Source organism: Oncorhynchus gorbuscha, linkage group LG21, assembly GCF_021184085.1.
Source record: "Oncorhynchus gorbuscha isolate QuinsamMale2020 ecotype Even-year linkage group LG21, OgorEven_v1.0, whole genome shotgun sequence".
Taxonomy (NCBI): domain Eukaryota; kingdom Metazoa; phylum Chordata; class Actinopteri; order Salmoniformes; family Salmonidae; genus Oncorhynchus; species Oncorhynchus gorbuscha.
In genome coordinates, this window is record NC_060193.1 from 58655587 (window position 1) to 58677936 (window position 22350).

At 46.3% G+C, this 22350-nt stretch overlaps 1 protein-coding gene across 1 annotated transcript in view; it reads right to left on the bottom strand.

The window, feature by feature from the left end:
• LOC124008058 (interleukin-1 receptor accessory protein-like 1-B) overlaps positions 1-22350 on the bottom strand; it is a 460524-nt gene that overhangs the window by 158428 nt on the left and 279746 nt on the right. The window contains exon 6 of the mRNA XM_046318963.1: positions 1892-1966. Coding sequence (XP_046174919.1) covers positions 1892-1966 — 75 coding nt within the window. The remainder of the gene's footprint in view (positions 1-1891; positions 1967-22350) is intronic.

Genomic DNA, 22350 nt, shown 5'->3' on the forward strand with positions numbered 1-22350 from the left:
CCCTCTCTCCCCTCTCCACCACTCTCTCTCCTCTCCACCCCCTCTCTCCCTCTCCACCCCCTCTCTTCTCTCTCTTCCACCCCCTCTCCTTCCCTCTCCACCCCCTCTCTCCTCTCCACCCCCTCTCTCTCTCTCCACCCCTCTCTCTTCTCTCCACCCCTCTCTCCTTCCCTCTCCACCCCCTCTCTCCTCTCCACCCCCTCTCTCCTCTCCACCCCCTCTCCTTCCCTCTCCACCCCCTCTCCTTCCCTCTCCAACCCCTCTCTCCACTTTCTACCCCCTCACTTACTACCCTTTCTGAGGTGGTGACATGAACATGTTACCGTGACAATGAGAGTAAGTGGCAGGATGTTGTATAGCTGGAACTTCAAACAGGCTCCCCCCACATGTATTATGATGACTGGGAAACCATATTAAAGCACGGGTGAGCATGAAAACACAGGACCCCCACCAATCCAGATACACTGTAGTTCAAAACCTGATCTCTTCCATGTTGAAACATGTTTGGATACAGAGATCAACAGTGTCTACAGAATTTACTGTGAATTTTCTCAGTCAGAAAATGCAGAAACTTTCAGGGAAGTAAAAAAAAATCAAATCTGTAATTTGACTGCTGCCTTAGTTGCTCAGTATAGCATATAAACTTCTGGCCTAAGCACTGTCAGTGAATGGACTGCGTAGAATCACCCACCATCCCCAAACATTTTATCTGATAAACCACATAATGACTCGCACCTCTTTTTCTGATTGCCACGTTGTACCTCCGCCTCCTGTGTTCATCACTGTGACACATTTACATCAAAGGGAAACCTCCATCATGACCCATTTTCTCTCCCTCCGCAGCTGCTTGTGCTCTGGGCCAATCACAGCGCGGCAGGAAGTATCCCATGTATCCCTGTGATGAGCGGCTGGTTAGGCACACTAAAGAGCCTCATTCATGCTCAGTCACTCCAGTAGCGATCCAGGCCACTCATCAGCAGGAATACTAACATCAACCCATTTTAAATGATAGAAAGGTTAATTCCCCATATTATCCAGGTGATCAAACACAGACAGTGTCCATGTTGTATGTTGAGGTAAACCAGATCAGATGCTTTTCTCCATTCAGAGAACATACAGAATTTAACATGTCGGCTGGCTGCAGAGCTCTCAGGTGCTCCCTGTGTCCAAGTTGATTTCGCCTTCCAAATAAAGCATCGCTGGCAATTTCATCGTTCATTTCAAGTAGTGTGATATATACTGAGTTGACTATACTGAGTGGCCCATGTTGACTCAAATCAAATCAAAGTTTATTAGTCACATGCACCGAATATAATACTTCCCACAGTTGTGTCAAGTTGACTGGAGGTCCTTTAGGTGCTGGACATTCTTGATACACACGGGAAACTGACACACTCAAACCGGTGCTCCTGGCACCTACTACCATACCCTGTTCAAAGGCACTTCAATCTTTTGTCTAGACCATTCACCTTCTGAATGGCACACAGACACAATACATGTCTCAATTGTCTCAAGGCTTAAAAATCATTCTTTAACCTGTCTCCTCCGCTTCATCTACACTGTTTTAAGTGGATTTAACAGGCGACATCAATACGGGATCATAGCTTTCATTTGGATTCACCTGGTCAGTCTATGTCATGGAAATAGCAGTTTCTGTATCAGTTTATGTTGTCCCAGTAATCTCAGTAACAAGCACACTGGATGGTTTTCTATTCACAGCAGGCTAAACTGAGTGTAAAGCCTACCCATCTTGAATCAATACAAATATCCCCTTGTAAAATGATCTACTAAGGTAAAACATTAGTGTGGTACTAATAGTGACCCTATCTTTGGTTAAAGTAGCACACAGAGACAGTGCTTGTCTGGGAACAGAAACCCACTGGTGTCTTACCTAACTGCAGCTCCAGGATGCTGAGTTTGCTTTCTGAGGGGAACAGGATCTTTGGAGGCTTGTCTGTCAGAGGGGCTGGAAAACAAAAAGAAAACACACATTACAATTCATTTCCACACTTCTGACATTTGTCCATTGAGCCATATACTTATGAAAATGTCTTTGTAAACCCGAGCACAGCGTTGAAGAGTGAGAGGAGAACACAGTGCAGGCACCGTCTGGAAGCTGACGCAGTAGACAGAGGGAAACTGTTAAAGGATATCCCCTTCTCCAAAAGCCTCAAACATCCATCTACTTCAAAACTTTACCCTGGCAACCGTTTTTAATCCCAGCTAGCGGCTTCACTACCTTATGGACCAAGCACGTCAGTGACTAGACTGGCTGTGCTACAGTGTGAACACGGATTCAACTTGGATGGGTATTTACTCCAAACCTCGGTTTATTCCCTGTTATGTAGGGAAGGGCTTCAGTACTGTTCACGGATATCTTAGCAGCTGTTTACATATGTCAGATTCATATGTCAGATTCATATGTCATATTGTTGCGACGACTCGTCACAGCAGAACAAAATACCTATAAATAACCCATTGGTGAATTCCCTGCAACCTCGATGTTGAGTGAGATGGATCAAGCCAGCAACAGAGGGAGGACAAGGGGAAATATGTAGTGTGTGACTGGAAGTGCTATCCTGTCATGATGAGCTTAATCGTACCAAGCTGTGTTTGACAGGACGCTCGTTTTTCAGCCGCCCGGATTCCAACTTGCATGCGCTCCGGATGCATTTAAAGTGGCTACGTTTGGTTTAGTCTTCGTGTATTCTCAGACTGCACCAAGAGAATACATCTAATATCCTATAATATTCTGTGAAGTGCCCAGCCTATTTACCATCAACTTTAAAAAATGTATCCGCACTGCAATGAAACATATTCTTGGGTACGACATATGGTATCGCTGAAATCTGTATTTATATTTATCTGTCATTGTTGTTCAAAGCCTTTAACTCAGAGGCAAATAACTGGTGGTGGTGGTGGTGGTGGCAATGTATACCGTAAGAAGCAGAGGCAACATAAATCGGCTTTACAAAGGAGGAGGTAGGAACCCAGGTAGTGGGTTGAATGTTGAATCTTAACTTGATCACAGCAGGAAATGAAAAGTTGTAGTGTATTCAAGGTTTAAAAGGGATTCTAAAGTTTGCAATTTCCACTTGTGTCAGACTTGATTTGCCCTAACTAAAAATGTATCACCCTCCAAAAACATTTTAATTTTGAATTAAAAAAAATATATAATCCGCACAATAATTCACATTTCCAGTTGCTGCAGGATTATCTTGCTGCTGTTGGTCAATTTAAGAGCTGTTCTTGTTATCCTTCTTGTCAACCAATGTTCTCTGTCCAATAGAGTGTTCGGCTATTTATCTGCTTCTATAGCTTCACATGTCATATTTACCAAAAGTAATGACTAATCATGCTTATTATTCACAATGTAAAGGTCAGGGTCTTCTGCAGCGAATGCATCAGCTAAAGAGGTCAGCTGTACATTAAACAGCACATGAACATATGCACGGTGCATATAACAGTTATAAGAAGGGACAAAAGCAATCTAGTACAATGACAAAACTAGCTGGGTCTTCCCTTAGACCTGAATTCAAATGGATCATTAATGGAAGGTTTCTTATGTAACATACTTCCTATGAGACAAGTAAAATCTTCTTCTGATCAGCAATTATCTCCCCCCCCCCCCCATGTTCTACTGTAGATATGCATATTTAATGAACACTTGTTTGATACTGCAGCGATGATAAAATCGTAGCTATGAGAGGTCACAGATGATTCACCATTGTGAAGATTCTGGTTTCCAGTCTGTTTCGACCCCCATTGGAATACACCAGCCCCAATTAGGCCTAGCGAGAAGTAACAAAAGATCTGCACTTAGGGCCATCCCATGATCATTAGTGCTTAATTGGGCACCCTCTTCAAAGTGGCATTGGAAAGTCCTCATATCTAAGATACTTTTTTAAAGAGGAGTAAGAGTATGAACACTCAGTCTGAGTCTGAAAACGGTCAGGGAGAAACTCTTATAGGGGAATGAATTCTGGCACAAAACAACACGGCAGCTGTAGAGTAGGTAGTAGTCCGAGGTGTAGGTACACTGTGTGGTGTTTCCTGTATGTGTTGCCAGTCTAGTCTGCTTGCTCATTAAAGAACAGCAGTTGAATGTGTTAATTTATCACCAGGTACAAACAGCCTTCACTAAATCTATTTGGGGGGATACCTGTGTCTTTCTATCCAGTGTTGCAACAATTTGGCATGGTCCATACCGCTTTGCAACTGCATCTTGGTGAGACAAAAGCAGGACTGAAAAAGGTCATTGATGTACCATACACAGTCTTAGTGAAAAGTAACATCTTTGGAGCAAAATGGATGACATTTGGGAGTCAATGGTTCTCAATTGACACATTAAAGCCTATTCTCTGGTGACTGTGTGAAATGACTCTCCATCATGCAGTGATAATGTGGTGCCGTCTCAATTCATGACTAATGAGCCAAACCACGACACCGTCCCCATTCGAAGAGAGAGAGAGGGCCGAGACCAAACCACGACACCGTCCCCATTCGAAGAGAGAGAGAGGGCCGAGACCAAACCACGACACCGTCCCCATTCGAAGAGAGAGACAGGGCCGAGACCAAACCACGACACCGTCCCCATTCGAAGAGAGAGACAGGGCCGAGACCAAACCACGACACCGTCCCCATTCGAAGAGAGAGACAGGGCCGAGACCAAACCACGACACCGTCCCCATTCGAAGAGAGAGACAGGGCCGAGACCAAACCACGACACCGTCCCCATTCGAAGAGAGAGACAGGGCCGAGACCAAACCATGACACCGTCCCCATTCGAAGAGAGAGACAGGGCCGAGACCAAATCGTGACACCGTCCCCATTCGAAGAGAGAGAGAGGGCCGAGACCAAATCGTAACACCAAAACTCATTAGTTACGAACTCAAACTAGATCCTCGATCCATGAAATGTTTCCCTGGCGGGAGCAAGAGCTGAGCTCTGCTTGTGGAACATCTCATTATGTTAATGACCTTTTTCTTTATGAAATATGCATTGAATATTTTGTTTAATCATGACATGAAAAAGAAAACACAGTCGTTCCCGAAAATGATTAGTCCCAACATGAGGCAGGCATGAACAGGGCACAAAAAGTCTGTGGACAGCATTTTGGCAGGAGGGTGACCATGGTTCTGATAACCGAAAGAGAGAAACTGAGCGGTACTTTGCTTTGATGAGAACTCATAGTAGTACCACAGTGGACTCAACATTGACCAATGATAGGCCAAACACAATATGTATTCAGAGTTTCCTAAATCCATTGGTATTGACTGCGAGGCAGAATATTAATAATGGACTGCTTGGTGAGATTCAAACAGGAAATTCATACCACATATTACCTTTGACGTAACCAGTTATGGATTTATTTTTATTTATTTTACCAGGCAAGTCAGTTAAGAACAGATTCTTATTTTCAATAACGGCCGAGGAACAGTGGGTTAACTGCCTGTTCAGGGGCAGAACGACAGATTTGTACCTTGCCAGCTTGGGGATTCGAACTTGCAACCTTTCGGTTACTAGTCCAACGCTCTAAACACTAGGCTTCCCTGCCGCCCATCATTATCTGATTGTAATTTCTTCTTTGAGATGACTACAGACATCCACAGACACAGACACACACACAAAATAGGTACTGTATTGTAGGTTATCCTCAGGGACTGGCTAGAGATGTAGCTGGACCTGCATGGAGCCACCTACCTACACGACCTTCCCTATCTCCATAGGATTCTGGAGCTAGCTGCCTCATAATCCCTGTCTCTGTAGGGTTCTGGAGCTACCTGACTACCCTTCCCTGTAGGGTTCTGGAGCTACCTGACTATCCTTCCTTGTCTCTGTAGGGTTCTGGAGCTACCTGACTACCCTTCTCTGTCTCTGTAGGGTTCTGGAGCTACCTGACTACCCTTCCCTGTCTCTGTAGGGTTCTGGAGCTACCTGACTATCCTTCCTTGTCTCTGTAGGGTTCTGGAGCTACCTGACTACCCTTCTCTGTCTCTGTAGGGTTCTGGAGCTACCTGACTACCCTTCCCTGTCTCTGTAGGGTTCTGGAGCTACCTGACTACCCTTCCCTGTCTCTGTAGGGTCCTGGAGCTACCTGACTACCCTTCTCTGTCTCTGTAGGGTTCTGGAGCTACCTGACTACCCTTCCCTGTCTCTGTAGGGTTCTGGAGCTACCTGACTACCCTTCCCTGTCTCTGTAGGTGTAGGGCTCTGGAGCTACCTGACTACCCTTCTCTGTCTCTGTAGGGTTCTGGAGCTTCCTGACTACCCTTCCCTGTCTCTGTAGGGTTCTGGAGCTACCTGACTACCCTTCTCTGTCTCTGTAGGGTTCTGGAGCTACCTGACTACCCTTCTCTGTCTCTGTAGGGTTCTGGAGCTACCTGACTACCCTTCTCTGTCTCTGTAGGGTTCTGGAGCTACCTGACTACCCTTCCCTGTCTCTGTAGGGTTCTGGAGCTACCTGACTACCCTTCTCTGTCTCTGTAGGGTTCTGGAGCTACCTGACTACCTTTCCCTGTCTCTGTAGGGTTCTGGAGCTACCTGACTACCCTTCTCTGTCTCTGTAGGGTTCTGGAGCTACCTGACTACCCTTCTCTGTCTCTGTAGGGTTCTGGAGCTACCTGACTACCCTTCCCTGTCTCTGTAGGGTTCTGGAGCTACCTGACTACCCTTCTCCGTCTCTGTAGGGTTCTGGAGCTACCTGACTACCCTTCCCTGTCTCTGTAGGGTTCTGGAGCTACCTGACTACCCTTCACTGTCTCTGTAGGGTTCTGGAGCTACTTGATTACCCTTCTCGATCTCTGTAGGGTTCTGGAGCTACCCGACTACCCTTCCCTGTCTCTGTAGGGTTCTGGAGATACCTGACTACCCTTCCCTGTCTCTGTAGGGTTCTGGAGCTACCTGACTACCCTTCCCTGTCTCTCACCTCCTCCCTGTAGGCCGTCTCGTCGTTGTTGGTGATCAAGCCTACCACTGTAGTGTCGTCAGCAGTCATGGGTGAACAGAGAGTACAGGAGAGGGCTGAGAACTCACTCTTGTGGGGCCCCAGTGTTGAGGATCAGCGGAGTGGAGATGGTGTTTCCGACAGTCACCCCCTGGGGGCGGCCCGTCAGGAAGTCCAGGACCCAGTTGCACAGGGCGGGGTCGTGACCCAGGGTCTCAAGCTTAATGATGAGTTTGGAGGGTACTGAATGTCGGAAACATGGTGTTGAATGGTGTTGAATGCTGAGCTGTAGGTAATGAACAGCATTCTTACATAGGTACTCAGTGTGCAGTGTGATGGCGATTGCATCGTCTGTGCACCTATTGGGGTGGTAAGAAAATTGGAGTGGGTCTAGGGTGACTAGTAGAGTGGAGGTGATATGATCCTTGACTAGTCTCTCAAAGCAATTCATGATGATAGAAGTGAGTGCTACGGGGCAATAGTAATTTAGTTCAGTAACCTTAGCTTTCTTGGGAACAGGAACAATGGTGGTCATTGTGAAGCATGTGGGGACAGCAGACTGGGATTGATTGAATAGCACTGAGACTGCACTTGTGAAGGTGGTAAATTACCTTTTAATGGCGTCAGACCGAGGCTCTGCATCTGTCCTCGTGCTCCTAGACCTTAGTGCTACTTTTGATACCATCGATCACCACATTCTTTTGGAGAGATTGGAAACCCAAACTGGTCAAATTGGTGAAGATATCCCTCTAGTGGTGTGGGGGCTGTGCTTTGGTAAAGTGGGTGGGGTTATATCCTTCCTGTTTGGCCCTGTCCGGGGGTGTCCTCGGATGGGGCCACAGTGTCTCCTGACATCCTCCTGTCAGCCTCCAGTATTTATGCTGCAGTAGTTTATGTGTCGGGGGGCTATGGTCAGTTTGTTATATCTGGAGTACTTCTCCTGTCCTATTCGGTGTCCTGTGTGAATTTAAGTGTGCTCTCTCTAATTCTCTCTTTCTCTCTTTCTTTCTCTCTCTCGGAGGACCTGAGCCCTAGGACCATGCCTCAGAACTACCTGACATGATGACTCCTTGCTGTCCCCAGTCCACCTGGCCGTGCTGCTGCTCCAGTTTCAACTGCCTTATTATTATTGGACCATGCTGGTCATTTATGAACATTTGAACATCTTGGCCATGTTCTGTTATAATCTCCACCCGGCACAGCCAGAAGAGGACTGGCCGCCCCACATAGCCTGGTTCCTCTCTAGGTTTCTTCCTAGGTTTTGGCCTTTCTAGGGAGTTTTTCCAAGCCACCGTGCTTCTACACCTGCATTGCTTGCTGTTTGGGATTTTAGGCTGGGTTTCTGTGAGATATCAGCTGATGTACGAAGGGCTATATAAATACATTTGATTTGATTTGATTTGTCTACACAGACAATTTCTGGCCTGGATTAGATCTTATCTGTCAGAAAGATATCAGTTTGTCCTCTGACAAATTGACTGTAAATTTCGGTGTTCCTCAAGGTTCCGTTTTAGGACCACTATTGTTTCACTATATATTTTAGCTCTTGGGGATGTCATTCGAAAACATAATGTTGACTGTAAATCTGCAATGTGGATGACACACAGCTGTAGATTTCAATGAAACATGGTGAAGCCCCAAAATTGCCGTTGCTAGAAGCCTGTGTTTCATACATAAGGAAGTGGCTGCAAACTTTCTCAAGTTCTCATTTGCAACTGCGACCTGGCCAAGATAAAGCATAGCAGTGTGAACAGACAACAACACAGAGTTACACATGGAGTAAACAATAAACAAGTCAATAACATAGTAGAAAAACAATCTATATACATTGTGTGCAAAAGGCATAAGGAGGTAGGCAATAAATAGGCCATAGGAGAGAATAATTACAATTTAGCAGATTAACACTGGAGTGATAAATGATCAGATGAACAGGTAGAGATACTGGTGTGCAAAAGAGCAGAAAAGTAAATCAAATAAACAGTATGGGGATGAGGTAGGTAAATTGGGTGGGCTATATACCGATAGACTATGTACAGCTGCAGCGATCGGTTAGCTGCTCAGATAGCTGATGTAGGGTTGGTGAGGGAGATAAAAGTCTCCAACATCAGATATTTTTGCAATTCGTTCCAGTCAGCCAAATGAGGTTTTAGCTTTAGGGATGACCAGTGAGATACACCTGCTGGAGCGCGTGCTACGGGTTCTAGGTTTCTTCCTAGGTTTTGGCCTTTCTTGGGAGTTTTTCCTAGCCACCGTGCTCCTACACCTGCATTGCTTGCTGTTTGTGGTTTTAGCCTTGTTCTCAGATTAGCTTTATTAAAATCCACAGCTACAATAAATGCCCCTCAGGATGCGTAAAGTCCAGTGAAGTTCCTTGATGGCCGTCTTGGTATCTGCGTGCGGGGGGGATGTAGACGGCTGTGACGATAACTGAGGAGAGTTCTCTTGGAAGATAATACGGTCGGCATTTGATTGTGAGGAATTCATGTGAACAAAAGGACTTGAGTTCTTGTATGTTGTTACAATTACACCTTGAATTGTTAATCATGAAACATACACCCCCGCCCTTGTTCTTACCAGAGAGATGTTTCTTCCTGTCGGTGCGATGCATTGAACATCCCTTTGGCTGTACAATCTCCGACAGCATGTCCCCAGCTAGCCATGTCTCTGTGAAACAGAGTTTGTTACAATCCCGGATATCTCTTTGGAAAGCAACTCTTGTCCTAATTTCGTCGACTTTGTTAACTAGGGACTGGACATTAGCAAGTAATATACTCAGAAGCGGTGGTTGGTGTGCGTGCATCCAGAGCCTCACTAGAAGACCGCTCGGCACCCTCTCCTCCGATGGCATTGTTTTTGGTCGGCCTCTGGAATCAGATCAAATGCCCTGCGAGGTGCAGACAAAGGATCCGCTTGGGAAAGTCGCATTCCTGGTCGTAGTGCTGTGTAACGGCAGATCGCCTCTTCGTCTGAAGAGGAGTAAGGATCGGAACAAGATGCAGCGTGGTAAGGGTCTATAACTTTAATCAAAGAAAGCACTGAACACTGAATAAAAAATAACAAAAGAAACGTGAAGAAACGAAACCGAAACAATACCGTGTGGCGACAAACACTGACGCGGAAACAAACACCCACAAACCAACAGTGAAACCCAGGCTACCTAAGTATGATTCTCAATCAGAGACAACTAACGACACCTGCCTCTGATTGAGAACCATACTAGGCCGAAACAGAAACCAAACATAGAAAAACAAACATAGACTCCCGACCCCAACTCATGCCCTGACCATACTAAATAAAGACAAAACAAAGGAAATAAAGGTCAGAACGTGAGAGTGATGGTTGTGCTGGTAAGTTGAAGTCTCTCTTATATCCAATACTTATTCCCGGCTGTATGTAATAACACTTAAGGTTTGCTGGGCTAAAAATGTAAGAAATAATACATATAAAAACAAAATACAGAATACAGTTTCCTAAGGACTCGAAGTGAAACTGCCACGTCTATCGGTGCCATCTCCATGATCTGCCTGATCACAAAGTTAAACTGTCAAAGCATACTGTTTTGGTTCAGATACAAGCAGAAACTCCACATCATTCATTCTCTTGGTTGTAGAAAAGTGTTAACCTTTCATTTCAAGAGCTATTTGTAGGGGAAAATGGTCTTAGTCCATAGATAATATATAAATATAGAATATTCAGTATATATACCACAATCTGTACTATTTCAGTTTTTTGCTCAATATAAATATTCAATTTCTCTGCAATAATATATGTTCTCTGTCCCTCTCTCTCTCTCTCTGTCTCTCTCTCTCTCTCTCTCTCTCTCTCTCTCTCTCTCTCTCTCTCTCTCTCTCTCTCTCTCTCTCTCTCTCTCTCTCTCTCTCTCTCTCTCTCTCTCTCTCTCTCTCTCTCTCTCTCTCTCTCTCTCTCTCTCAATTCAATTCAAGTGACTTTATTGGCATGGGAAACATGTTGACATTGAATATGACATTTCACATGTTATATTATATCTATATACAGTGTTGCAATGATGTGTAAATAGTTAAAGGGAAAATAAATAAACATAAATATGTGTTGTATTTACAATGGTGTTTGTTCTTCACTGGTTGCCCTTTTCCTGTGGCAACAGGTCACAAATCTTGCTGCTGTGATTGCACACTGTGGTATTTCACCCAATAGATATAGGAGTTTATCAAAATTGGAATTGTTTTCAAAATCTTTGTGGGTCTGTGTAATCTGAGGGAGATATGTGTCTCTAATATGGTCATATATTTGGCAGGAGGTTAGGAAGTGCAGCTCAGTTTCCACTTTATTTTGTGGGCAGTGAGCACATACTGTTGCCTGTCTTCTCTTGAGAGCCAGGTCTGCCTACTGCAGCCTTTCTCAATGGCAAGGCTATGCTCACTGAGTCTGTACATAGTCAAAGCTTTCATTCATTTTGGGTCCATCACAGTGGTCAGGTATCCTGCCACGGTGTATTCTCTGTTTAGGGCCAAATAGCATTCTAGTTTGCTCTGTTTAAAAAAATTGTTTTGTTAATTATTTTCAATGTGTCAAGTAATTATATATATATATTTTCTCTCTCTCTCTCTCTCTCTCTCTCTCTCTCTCTCTCTCTCTCTCTCTCTCTCTCTCTCTCTCTCTCTCTCTCTCTCTCTCTCTCTCTCTCTCTCTCTCTCACTCTATCTTTCTCTCCTTCCAACATGCTAGTTATATAAATATGCTATACCATAACTGTTACAGAACTAAGGAACAATGCTACACTGTAATCACACTGTACCAGCGCTGCCTAACAAATTAATAGATAGCTTCTAGCGTCGCTGAATGTAAAGTGTTGCCTGCCCCACGCTTCCAATAATGGGTGGTGGTAATGGTGAGGGGGTGGGCGGATTGCAATGTATTCTTAAAACCCTTTTCCTTCTTCCTACTTCCATTAATTCTGTCTATTTGGGGCTATTAGTGTGAAGTATCCCTCCACTCCCCCTTTTGGAGGTTGCCATCAGTTACAACCCTACATTGTGCAGCCGGTAGCAGCAGAACACTAATCATTAGCAGGGTGGAAGCCAGGCTCTCTGGGGGGTATCCTTTAACAAATGTCAGGATTGAGCTAGAGGGGAAATTGCTCTCCCAAAGGCGGCCGTACATCAGAGGATCCAAGACAAGAGTAGCGCTGATCCCTCTAAGAGAAGTACACTTTAAAACAAGACTCATGGTGAAATCACTCCTTCTTGCTCTGGTTAGGTGTGAAAACGCTAGTTGAACAGAACAGAAGCGAACAGCACAGCATCTCATTTGCTGGGATATAATTGGATCCCTCAGGTTTTGGTGAGAATTTGCAAAGGGTATGTGGTTGTAGACAAACCTCTGGAACAAAGAGGATGTAGGAAAAAGCAAGAGTATCTTTTGTTAGTTTTAACATAGATATTTTGATATTTTCATGAACATTAATGGGTTGCAATTACATTCATCTGTAGTATTCCAGGTCTCATCCATTAATGGGATTAAAACGTGAAAATATCAATGCTTTCACTTGATTAAAAGCTGCTTGGGTAGTGGGTGACAGACAGACACAGGGAGAATCTCAATTGCATACTCCTCACATCCTCTCTCCTCACCTCAAAACCCATTGGATGAGGAAGCCAGAGGTCCCTCTCTTCTGAACTTCTCCAATGGGTTTTGAGAAGAAGGCAAGGAGAGAGCAGAGAGGACGTGAGGAGTATGCAATTCAAATTTTCCCATTCTCATGGTGATGTTTAGTGAGACATCAGGTGGTCTGGCTTGTGACTTTGACCAAACAGAAGCTCTTCAAAGCCTTCAACAGCGTAGGTGGTCTCTGGTCATCTATTGACCAGACAATGTGCAACAACTTCAATTGCATTTTGATTTGAGACTCTAAGCTGTGTGCCTTTCATCCACACTGGTAGGAGTTTCATACAGGGACTGTAGCAGACTGCCTGGAAGTGCTAATGAGCAATACCTCTTAATGTAATCTCCTTTTAATGAGACTCTTTGTTTTGAGAGTCTTGCTTATTCCAGGCACTAAGGTATGAGTCAGCCTGATACAACAGTCTATGTTGATCTGAGAGGATAGTGGTAAAAACAGGAACTGAATGTAGTTGTAGATGTTAATGACCACTTATAAGAACATATAAGAACAAGTTGTGCATGACGACACGTTTTAATATTTCTAATGCCTTACACTCAATCATGGACACTCTTACTGACAGTTGTTGCTGCTTTGCGTGATGTATTGTTGTCTCTACCTTCTTGCCCTTTGTGCTGTTGTCTGTGCACAATAATGCTTGTACCATGTTTTGTGCTGCTACCATGTTGGGCTGCTGCCATGTTGTGTTGCTATCATGTTGTTGTCATGTTGTGTTGCTACTATGCTCTGTTGTCATGTGTTGCTGCCATGCTGTGTTGATGTCTTAGGTCTCTCTTGTCGTGATGTGTGTTTAGTCCTATATTTTCATTTTATTTTATTTTTAATCCCAGCCCCTGTCCCCGCTGGAGACCTTTTGGTTGGCCGTCATTGTAAATAAGAATTTGCTCTTAACTGATATACCTAGTTAAATAAAGGTTAAATAAAACAATTTTAAAAATATGAGGTAATTCATAGGAAGTGTTACCAATACATGCAATAAGAGCAGCAACACCAAGTGATACAATATTTAAAAGTATATATTTTAAAGAGGCCAACATATATATTTGCATTATTTAACTGATGCTGTTTCAGTTCAGACAATGAACAAAACATTCCTTTTAAGGTGGCTCATGAGATACATGTCCCAGAGAGGTTGTATCAGTGGTTTAGTTACTAAGGGCATGGATACTGAACCAATACCCAAGTAATAGGCCTGTTTGACGTCAGAATAACAGGGATTTGGGTTGTAGCTTCAGTACCCTGAGAGGTACTGGGGGAAACAAAACATTTCCATGTAATTACCTTCAATAATCCTCCAAGTTCTCTCTAAGGTCCCTGAAATAGAACCACTTTAAATCTCACACATTGTTTAAAAGGGCACATTGTGCTCTACCTACAGGGCCTTCAGAAAGTATTCATACCCCTTGACTTATTCCACATTTTGTTGTGTTAAAGCCTGCATTCAAAATGGATTATATAAATCAACATCTCACCTATCTACACACAATACCCCATCATGAAAAACTGCAAACATATTTTTTTTAAATGTTTGCAAATATATTGAAAATGAAATACAGAAATATGTAATTTACGTAAGTATTCACACCCCTTTGCTTAGACACTCCAAATTGAGCTCAGATGAATCCAATTCCCTTTGATCATCCTTGAGATGTCAGTTCAACTTGAGTGGATTCCACCTGTGGCCAATTCAATTGTTTGGACATGATTAAATAAGGTCCCAGAGTTGACAGTCAGAGCAGAAACTAGACCAGAGCAGAAACTATCCCAGTCTGCTATCCCCACATGCTTCAAGATGACCACCATTGTTCCTGTTCCCAAGAAAGCAAGGTAACTGAACTAAATGACTATCGTCCCGTAGCACTCACTTCAGTCATCATGAAGTGCTTTAACCAGTTGAAGCTATGGGGGCGCTATTTCATTATTGGATAAAAAAACGTTCCCGCTTTAAGCGCAATATTTTGTCACGAAAAGATGCTCGACTATGCATATAATTGGCAGCTTTGGAAAGAAAACACTCTGACGTTTTCAAAACTGCAAAGATATTATCTGTGAGTGCCACGGAACTCATGCTACAGGCGAAACCAAGATGAAACCTCAAACAGGAAATGAGCAGAATTTTTGAAGCTCTGTTTTTCTATCGTCTCCTTATATGGCTGTGAATGTGCTGTGAACGAGCTTATGCTCTCTGCCGTTCGTCCAAGATGTCTGCAGCATTGTGACGTATTTGTAGGCATATCATTGGAAGATTGGCCATAAGAGACTACATTTGCCAGGGGTCCGCCCAGTGTCCTTTGTCTAAGTTGGTGCGCAATTCTCAGGTGCAATCATTTTACCATGCCATTCAGAGGGAGAAGCACACTTCCAGGAACTATACATCATTAAAGAGATATGTAGAAAAACACCTTGAGGATTGATTCTAAACAACGTTTGCCATGTTTCAGTCGATATTATGGAGTTATTTTGGAAAAAGTTCGGCGTTTTTATAACTGAATTTTCGTTGTTTTTTGGTAGCCAAACATGACGCAGCTAAATGCTAGTTTTGCTATGGTTGAAAAGCATATTTTTTTAAATCTGAGATGCCAGTGTTGTTAACAAAAGGCTAAGCATGAGAGCTAGCATATTGATTTCATTTCATTTGCGATTTTCATGAATAGTTAACGTTGCGTTATGGTAATGGACTTGAGGCTGTAGGCATGATCCCGGGTCCGGGTTGGCTCGACGCAAGAAGTTAAGAGATGAGTCAAGGATCATATCACCTCCAGCCTACTAGTCACCCTAGACCCACTCCGATTTGCCTACCGTCCCAATAGGGTCTACAGACCATGCAATCGCCATCACACTGCACACTGCCCTATCCTATCTGGACTAGAGGAATGCCTATGTAAGAATGCTGTTAATTGACTACAGCTCAGCATTCAACACCATAATACCCTCTAAACTCATCATTAAGCTTGAGACCCTGGGTCTCGAACCCGCCCTGTGCAACTGGGTCCTGGACTTTTTGATGGGCCGCCCCCAGGCCCAACAGGGGTGAGTTCTCAGCCCTCTCCTGTACTCCCTATTCAACCATGACTGCGTGGCCATGCACGCCTCCAACTCAATCATCAAGTTTGTCAACAAAACAAGGGACCACCCCCCTATCCACATCGACAGGGAAGAAATATTTATTTAACTAGGCAAGTCAGTTAAGAACAAATTCTTATTTTCAATGACGGCCTAGGAATAGTGGGTTAACTGCCTGTTCAGTGGCAGAACGACAGATTTGTACCTTGTCAGCTCGGGGGTTTGAACTTGCAACCTTCCGGTTACTAGACCCACGCTCTAACCACTAGGCTACCCTGCCTCACAGACAAACTGAAATGGTCCACCCACACAGACAGCATGGTAAAAAAGGCGCAACAGTTAAACAGCCATCACTAACATAGAGAGGCTGCTGCCAACATACAGACTCAAATCACTGGCCATTTTAATAAATAGATTTAGTAATGGTATCACTAGTCACTTTAAATAATCCCACTTTAATAATGTTTACATATCCTACATTACTCATCTCATATGTATATACTGTATTTTATACCATCTATTGCATCTTGCCTATGCCGCACGGCTATCCATATATTTATATGTACATATTCTTAAACCATCCCCTTACATTGTGTGTATAAGGTAGTCGTTGTGAACTTATCAGACTACTTGTTAGATATTACTGCACTGTCAGAACATGAAGCACAAGCATTTCACTACACTCGCATTAACATCTGCTAACCATGTGTATGTGACCAATATAATTTGATTTGATTTGATGAAGTCCAAGGAACTGTCCCTAGAACTCAGAGATATAATTGTGATGAGGCAGATATCTGGGGAAGGGTATAAAACAATTTCTAGAGTGTTGAAAGTTTCCAGGAGCAAAGTGGTCTCCATCATTGGGAAATTGAAAACATATGGAACTACCCAGACCTTGGTCAGGGAGGTAACCAAGAACCCAAATTATCACTCTGACAGAACTACAGAGTTCATTGGCTGAAATGGGAGAACCTGTCAGAGAGACAACAGTCTCTACAGCACTTCACAAATCTGGGCTTTATGGTACAGTGGCCAGACGGAAGCAACTCTTGAGAAAAAGGCACATGACAGCACGCCTGGAGTTTGTAAAAATGCACGTGAAAGACTCTGAGATCATAAGGCAAATGGGGTGTGATTAGATCACATGAAATCTTCGGCCTGAATGCAGCGCGCTATGTCTGTAGAAAACCAAGCACAGCTCATCACCTGTCTAACACCATCCCTACCTTGAAGTATGTTGGTGGCAGCATCATGATATGGGGATGCTTTTCAGCAGCAGGGACTGGGAGACTGGCAAGGATCAAGGGAACAATGAATGGAGCCAAATACAGGCAAATCCTTAATGAGAACCTGCTTCAGAAAGCAAACGGCCATAGAATGGGCTGAAGATTTATGTGACAAATGAACAGTTAGCCCAAGCATACAGCCAAAGCAATGCTGAAATGGCTTCAGAACAAGAATGTGAAAGTCCTTGAGTGGTCCAGCCAAAGCCTTGAAGATTGCTGTTCACTGCCACTCCCCATCTAACTGAACAGAGATTTGAGAAAATCTGCAAGGAAGAATGGGAGAAAATCCCCAAATCCAGAAAAGCAAAGCTGATACAGACATACCCAAGACAACTCAAAGCTGATCCAGACATACCCAAGACAACTCAAAGCTGATCCAGACATACCCAAGACAACTCAAAGGTGATCCAGACATACCCAAGACAACTCAAAGGTGATCCAGACATACCCAAGACAACTCAAAGCTGATCCAGACATACCCAAGACAACTCAAACCTGATCCAGACATACCCAAGACAACTCAAAGGTGATCCAGACATACCCAAGACAACTCAAAGGTGATCCAGACATACCCAAGACAACTCAAAGGTGATCCAGACATACCCAAGACAACTCAAAGCTGATCCAGACATACTCAAGACAACTCAAACCTAATCCAGACATACCCAAGACAACTCAAAGCTGATACAGACATACCCAAGACAACTCAAAGCTGATACAGACATACCCAAGACAACTCAAAGCTGATCCAGACATACCCAAGACAACTCAAAGGTGATCCAGACATACCCAAGACAACTCAAAGCTGATCCAGACATACCCAAGACAACTCAAAGGTGATCCAGACATACCCAAGACAACTCAAAGGTGATCCAGACATACCCAAGACAACTCAAAGCTGATCCAGACATACCCAAGACAACTCAAACCTGATCCAGACATACCCAAGACAACTCAAAGGTGATCCAGACATACCCAAGACAACTCAAAGCTGATCCAGACATACTCAAGACAACTCAAACCTAATCCAGACATACCCAAGACAACTCAAAGCTGATACAGACATACCCAAGACAACTCAAAGCTGAACCAGACATACCCAAGACAACTCAAACCTAATCCAGACATACCCAAGACAACTCAAAGCTGATACAGACATACCCAAGACAACTCAAAGCTGTAATCGCCGCCAAAGGTGTTTTTTGCAAAGTATTGACTCAACATTTATGCAAATGCGATACTTAATTATCAACAAATGTGCAAACATTTCTAAAAACATGTTTTCACTTTGTCAATATGGGTTATTGTGTGTAGTTGGGTGAGACAAAACATTTCTGTATGGACCTCACTTTTTGCACAAGGGTTTTGTCATGCTGAAACAGGAAAGGGTCTTCCCCAAACTGTTGCCACAAAGTTAGAAGCACAGAATCATCTAGAATGTCACATATGCTGTAGTGTTAAGATTTCCATTCATTGGAACTAAGGGGCCTAGCCCGAACCATAAAAAACAGCCCCAGATCATTATTCCTCCTCCACCAGACTTTACAGTTTGCATCATGCTATGGTGCAGGTAGCGTTCTGCTGGCAAACCCAGATTCGTCCATCAGACTGCCAGATGATGAAGCGTGATTCATCACTCCAGAGAACACGTTTCCACTGCTCCAGAGTCCAATGGCGGTGTGCTTTACACCAACCACTGCGCATGGTGATCTTAGGCTTGAGTGCTCACTGAGCTCTTCAGTAAGGCCATTCTACTGCCAAAGCAAATGTCTTTGGAGATTACATGGCTCTGGTGCTCGATGTTATACACCTGTCAGCAATGGTGTGGCTGAAATAGCTGAATCCACTCATTTGAAGGGGTATCCACACACTTTTGTATATATAGTATGTCCCAAAGAGGTTGTATCACTGTGAAAAAAACATTCTTAATGTGGAATAAGGCAAGGGGTATAAATACTTTCTGAAGGCACTGTATGTCTCTGAGAACAAGTCTGCACCCACACCAGCTCTCTCAAGAGTATGATTGCCCTCCCTTACACCAGCAAATAATAGTCTTTCAAATGGTGAGTGATTCTCTTATTGACAAAGGAATGATACGCATCTCTCAGAGGAGAAAGGGCCTCCGCTATGCATATTCTCCAATCACTCTGTAGTCTATCTACAATATACACCTGTCTGATCCTCTCCTCTGCCACCTCTCTTTCAGGCTGCATCGTCACCTGCTCATTACTGACACCCAGCTGCCAATGACACAAACATTATCTAAAAACACCAGCCCCCCCATCCACACCTCCTGCCTCCTCCCCTCGCCCGCCCACCATAGTCATGGCTCCTACCTTCCTCCCCCATCCCCCCACCATAGTCATGGCTCCTAACTCCCTCCCCCATCCCCCCACCATAGTCATGGCTACTAACTCCCTTCCTCTCCCATCCCCCCACCATAGTCATGGCTCCTAACTCCTTCCTCCCCCATCCCCCCACCATAGTCATGGCTCCTAACTCCCTTCCTCCCCATCCACCCAGCATAGTCATGGCTCCTACCTCCCTTCCTCCCCCATCCCCTACCATAGTCATGGCTCCTACCTTCCTCCCCCGTCCCCACCATAGTCATGGCTCCTACCTCCCTTCCTCCCCCATCCCCCCACCATAGTCATGGCTCCTACCTCCCTTCCTCCCTCATCCCCCCACCAAAGTCATGGCTCCTACCTCCCTTCTTCCCCCATCCCCCTACCATAGTCATGGCTCCTACCTCCCTTCCTCCCCCATCCCCCCATCATAGTCATGGCTCCTACCTCCCTTCCTCCCCCATCCCCCCATCATAGTCATGGCTCCTACCTCCCTTCCTCCCCCATCCCACCACCAAAGTCATGGCTCCTACCACTCTCCCCCGTCCCCCCACCAAAGTCATGGCTCCGACCTCCCTCCCCCCGTCCCCCCACCATAGTCATGGCTCCAACCTCCCTTCCTCCCCGTCCCCCCACCATAGTCATGGCTCCTACATCCCTCCCTCCCCATCCCCCACCATAGTCATGGCTCCTACTACCTCCCTTCCTCCCCCATCCCCCCATCATAGTCATGGCTCCTACCTCCCTTCCTCCCCCATCCCCCCATCATAGTCATGGCTCCTACCTCCCTTCCTCCCCCATCCCACCACCAAAGTCATGGCTCCTACCACTCTCCCCCGTCCCCCCACCAAAGTCATGGCTCCGACCTCCCTCCCCCGTCCCCCCACCATAGTCATGGCTCCAACCTCCCTTCCTCCCCGTCCCCCCACCATAGTCATGGCTCCTACATCCCTCCCTCCCCCATTCCCCCACCATAGTCATGGCTCCAACCTCCCTCCCCCGTCCCCCCACCATAGTCATGGCTCCTACCTCCCTTCCTCCCCCATCCTCCCCACCATAGTCATGGCTCCTACCTCCCTCCTCCCCCATCCCCCCAACATAGTCATGGATCCTACCTCCCTTCATCCCCCATCCCCCCACCATAGTCATGGCTCCTACCTCCCTTCCTCCCCCATCCCCCCACCATAGTCATGGCTCATACCTCCCTTCCTCCCCCATCCCCCTACCATAGTCATGGCTCCTACCTCCCTTCCTCCCTCATCCCCCCACCAAAGTCATGGCTCCTACCTCCATTCTTACCCCATCCCCCTACCATAGTCATGGCTCCTACCTCCCATCCCCCCACCATAGTCATGGCTCCTACCTCCCTTCCTCCCCCATCCCCCCACCAAAGTCATGGCTCCGACCTCCCTCCCCTGTCCCCCCACCATAGTCATGGCTCCAACCTCCCTCCCCCGTCCCCCCACCATAGTCATGGCTCCTATCTCCCTTCCTCCCCCATCCCCCCACCATAGTCATTGCTCCTACATCCCTTCCTCCCCCGTCCCCCCACCATAGTCATGGCTCCAACCTCCCTCCCCGTCTCCCCACCATAGTCATGGCTCCTACCTCCCTTCCTCCCCCATCCCCCCAGCAGCCAGCATAGTCATTGCTCCTACCTTCCTCCCCCATCCCCCCACCATAGTCATGGCTCCTACCTCCCTTCCTCCCCCATCCCCCACCATATTCATGGCTCCTACCTCCCTTCCTCCCTCATCCCCCCACCAAAGTCATGGCTCCTACCTCCATTCTTACCCCATCCCCCTACCATAGTCATGGCTCCTACCTCCCATCCCCCCACCATAGTAATGGCTCCTACCTCCCTTCCTCCCCCATCCCCCCACCAAAGTCATGGCTCCGACCTCCCTCCCCCGTCCCCCACCATAGTCATGGCTCCAACCTCCCTCCCCCGTCCCCCCACCATAGTCATGGCTCCTACCTCCCTTCCTCCCCCATCCCCCCACCATAGTCATGGCTCCTACATCCCTTCCTCCCCCGTCCGCCCAGCATAGTCATGGCTCCTACCTCTCTCCCCCCGTCCCCCCAGCATAGCCATGGCTCCTACCTTCCTCCCCCGTCCCCCACTATCGTCATGGCTCCTACCTCCCTTCCTCCCCCATCCCCCCACCATAGTCATGGCTCCTATCTCCCTTCCTCCCCCATCCCCCCACCATAGTCATGGCTCCTACATCCCTTGCTCCCCGTCCCCCCACCATAGTCATGGCTCCAACCTCCCTCCCCATCCCCCCACCATAGTCATGGCTCCTACCTCCCTTCCTCCCCCATCCCCCCAGCAGCCAGCATAGTCATTGCTCCTACCTTCCTCCCCCATCCCCCCACCATAGTCATGGCTCCTACCTCCCTTCCTCCCCCATCCCCCACCATATTCATGGCTCCTACCTCCCTTCCTCCCTCATCCCCCCACCAAAGTCATGGCTCCTACCTCCATTCTTACCCCATCCCCCTACCATAGTCATGGCTCCTACCTCCCATCCCCCCACCATAGTAATGGCTCCTACCTCCCTTCCTCCCCCATCCCCCCACCAAAGTCATGGCTCCGACCTCCCTCCCCCGTCCCCCCACCATAGTCATGGCTCCAACCTCCCTCCCCCGTCCCCCCACCATAGTCATGGCTCCTACCTCCCTTCCTCCCCCATCCCCCCACCATAGTCATGGCTCCTACATCCCTTCCTCCCCCGTCCGCCCAGCATAGTCATGGCTCCTACCTCTCTCCCCGTCCCCCAGCATAGCCATGGCTCCTACCTTCCTCCCCCGTCCCCCCACTATAGTCATGGCTCCTACCTCCCTTCCTCCCCCATCCCCCCACCATAGTCATGGCTCCTATCTCCCTTCCTCCCCCATCCCCCCACCATAGTCATGGCTCCTACATCCCTTGCTCCCCGTCCCCCCACCATAGTCATGGCTCCAACCTCCCTCCCAATCCCACCACCATAGTCATGGCTCCTACCTCCCTTCCTCCCCCATCCCCCCAGCAGCCAGCATAGT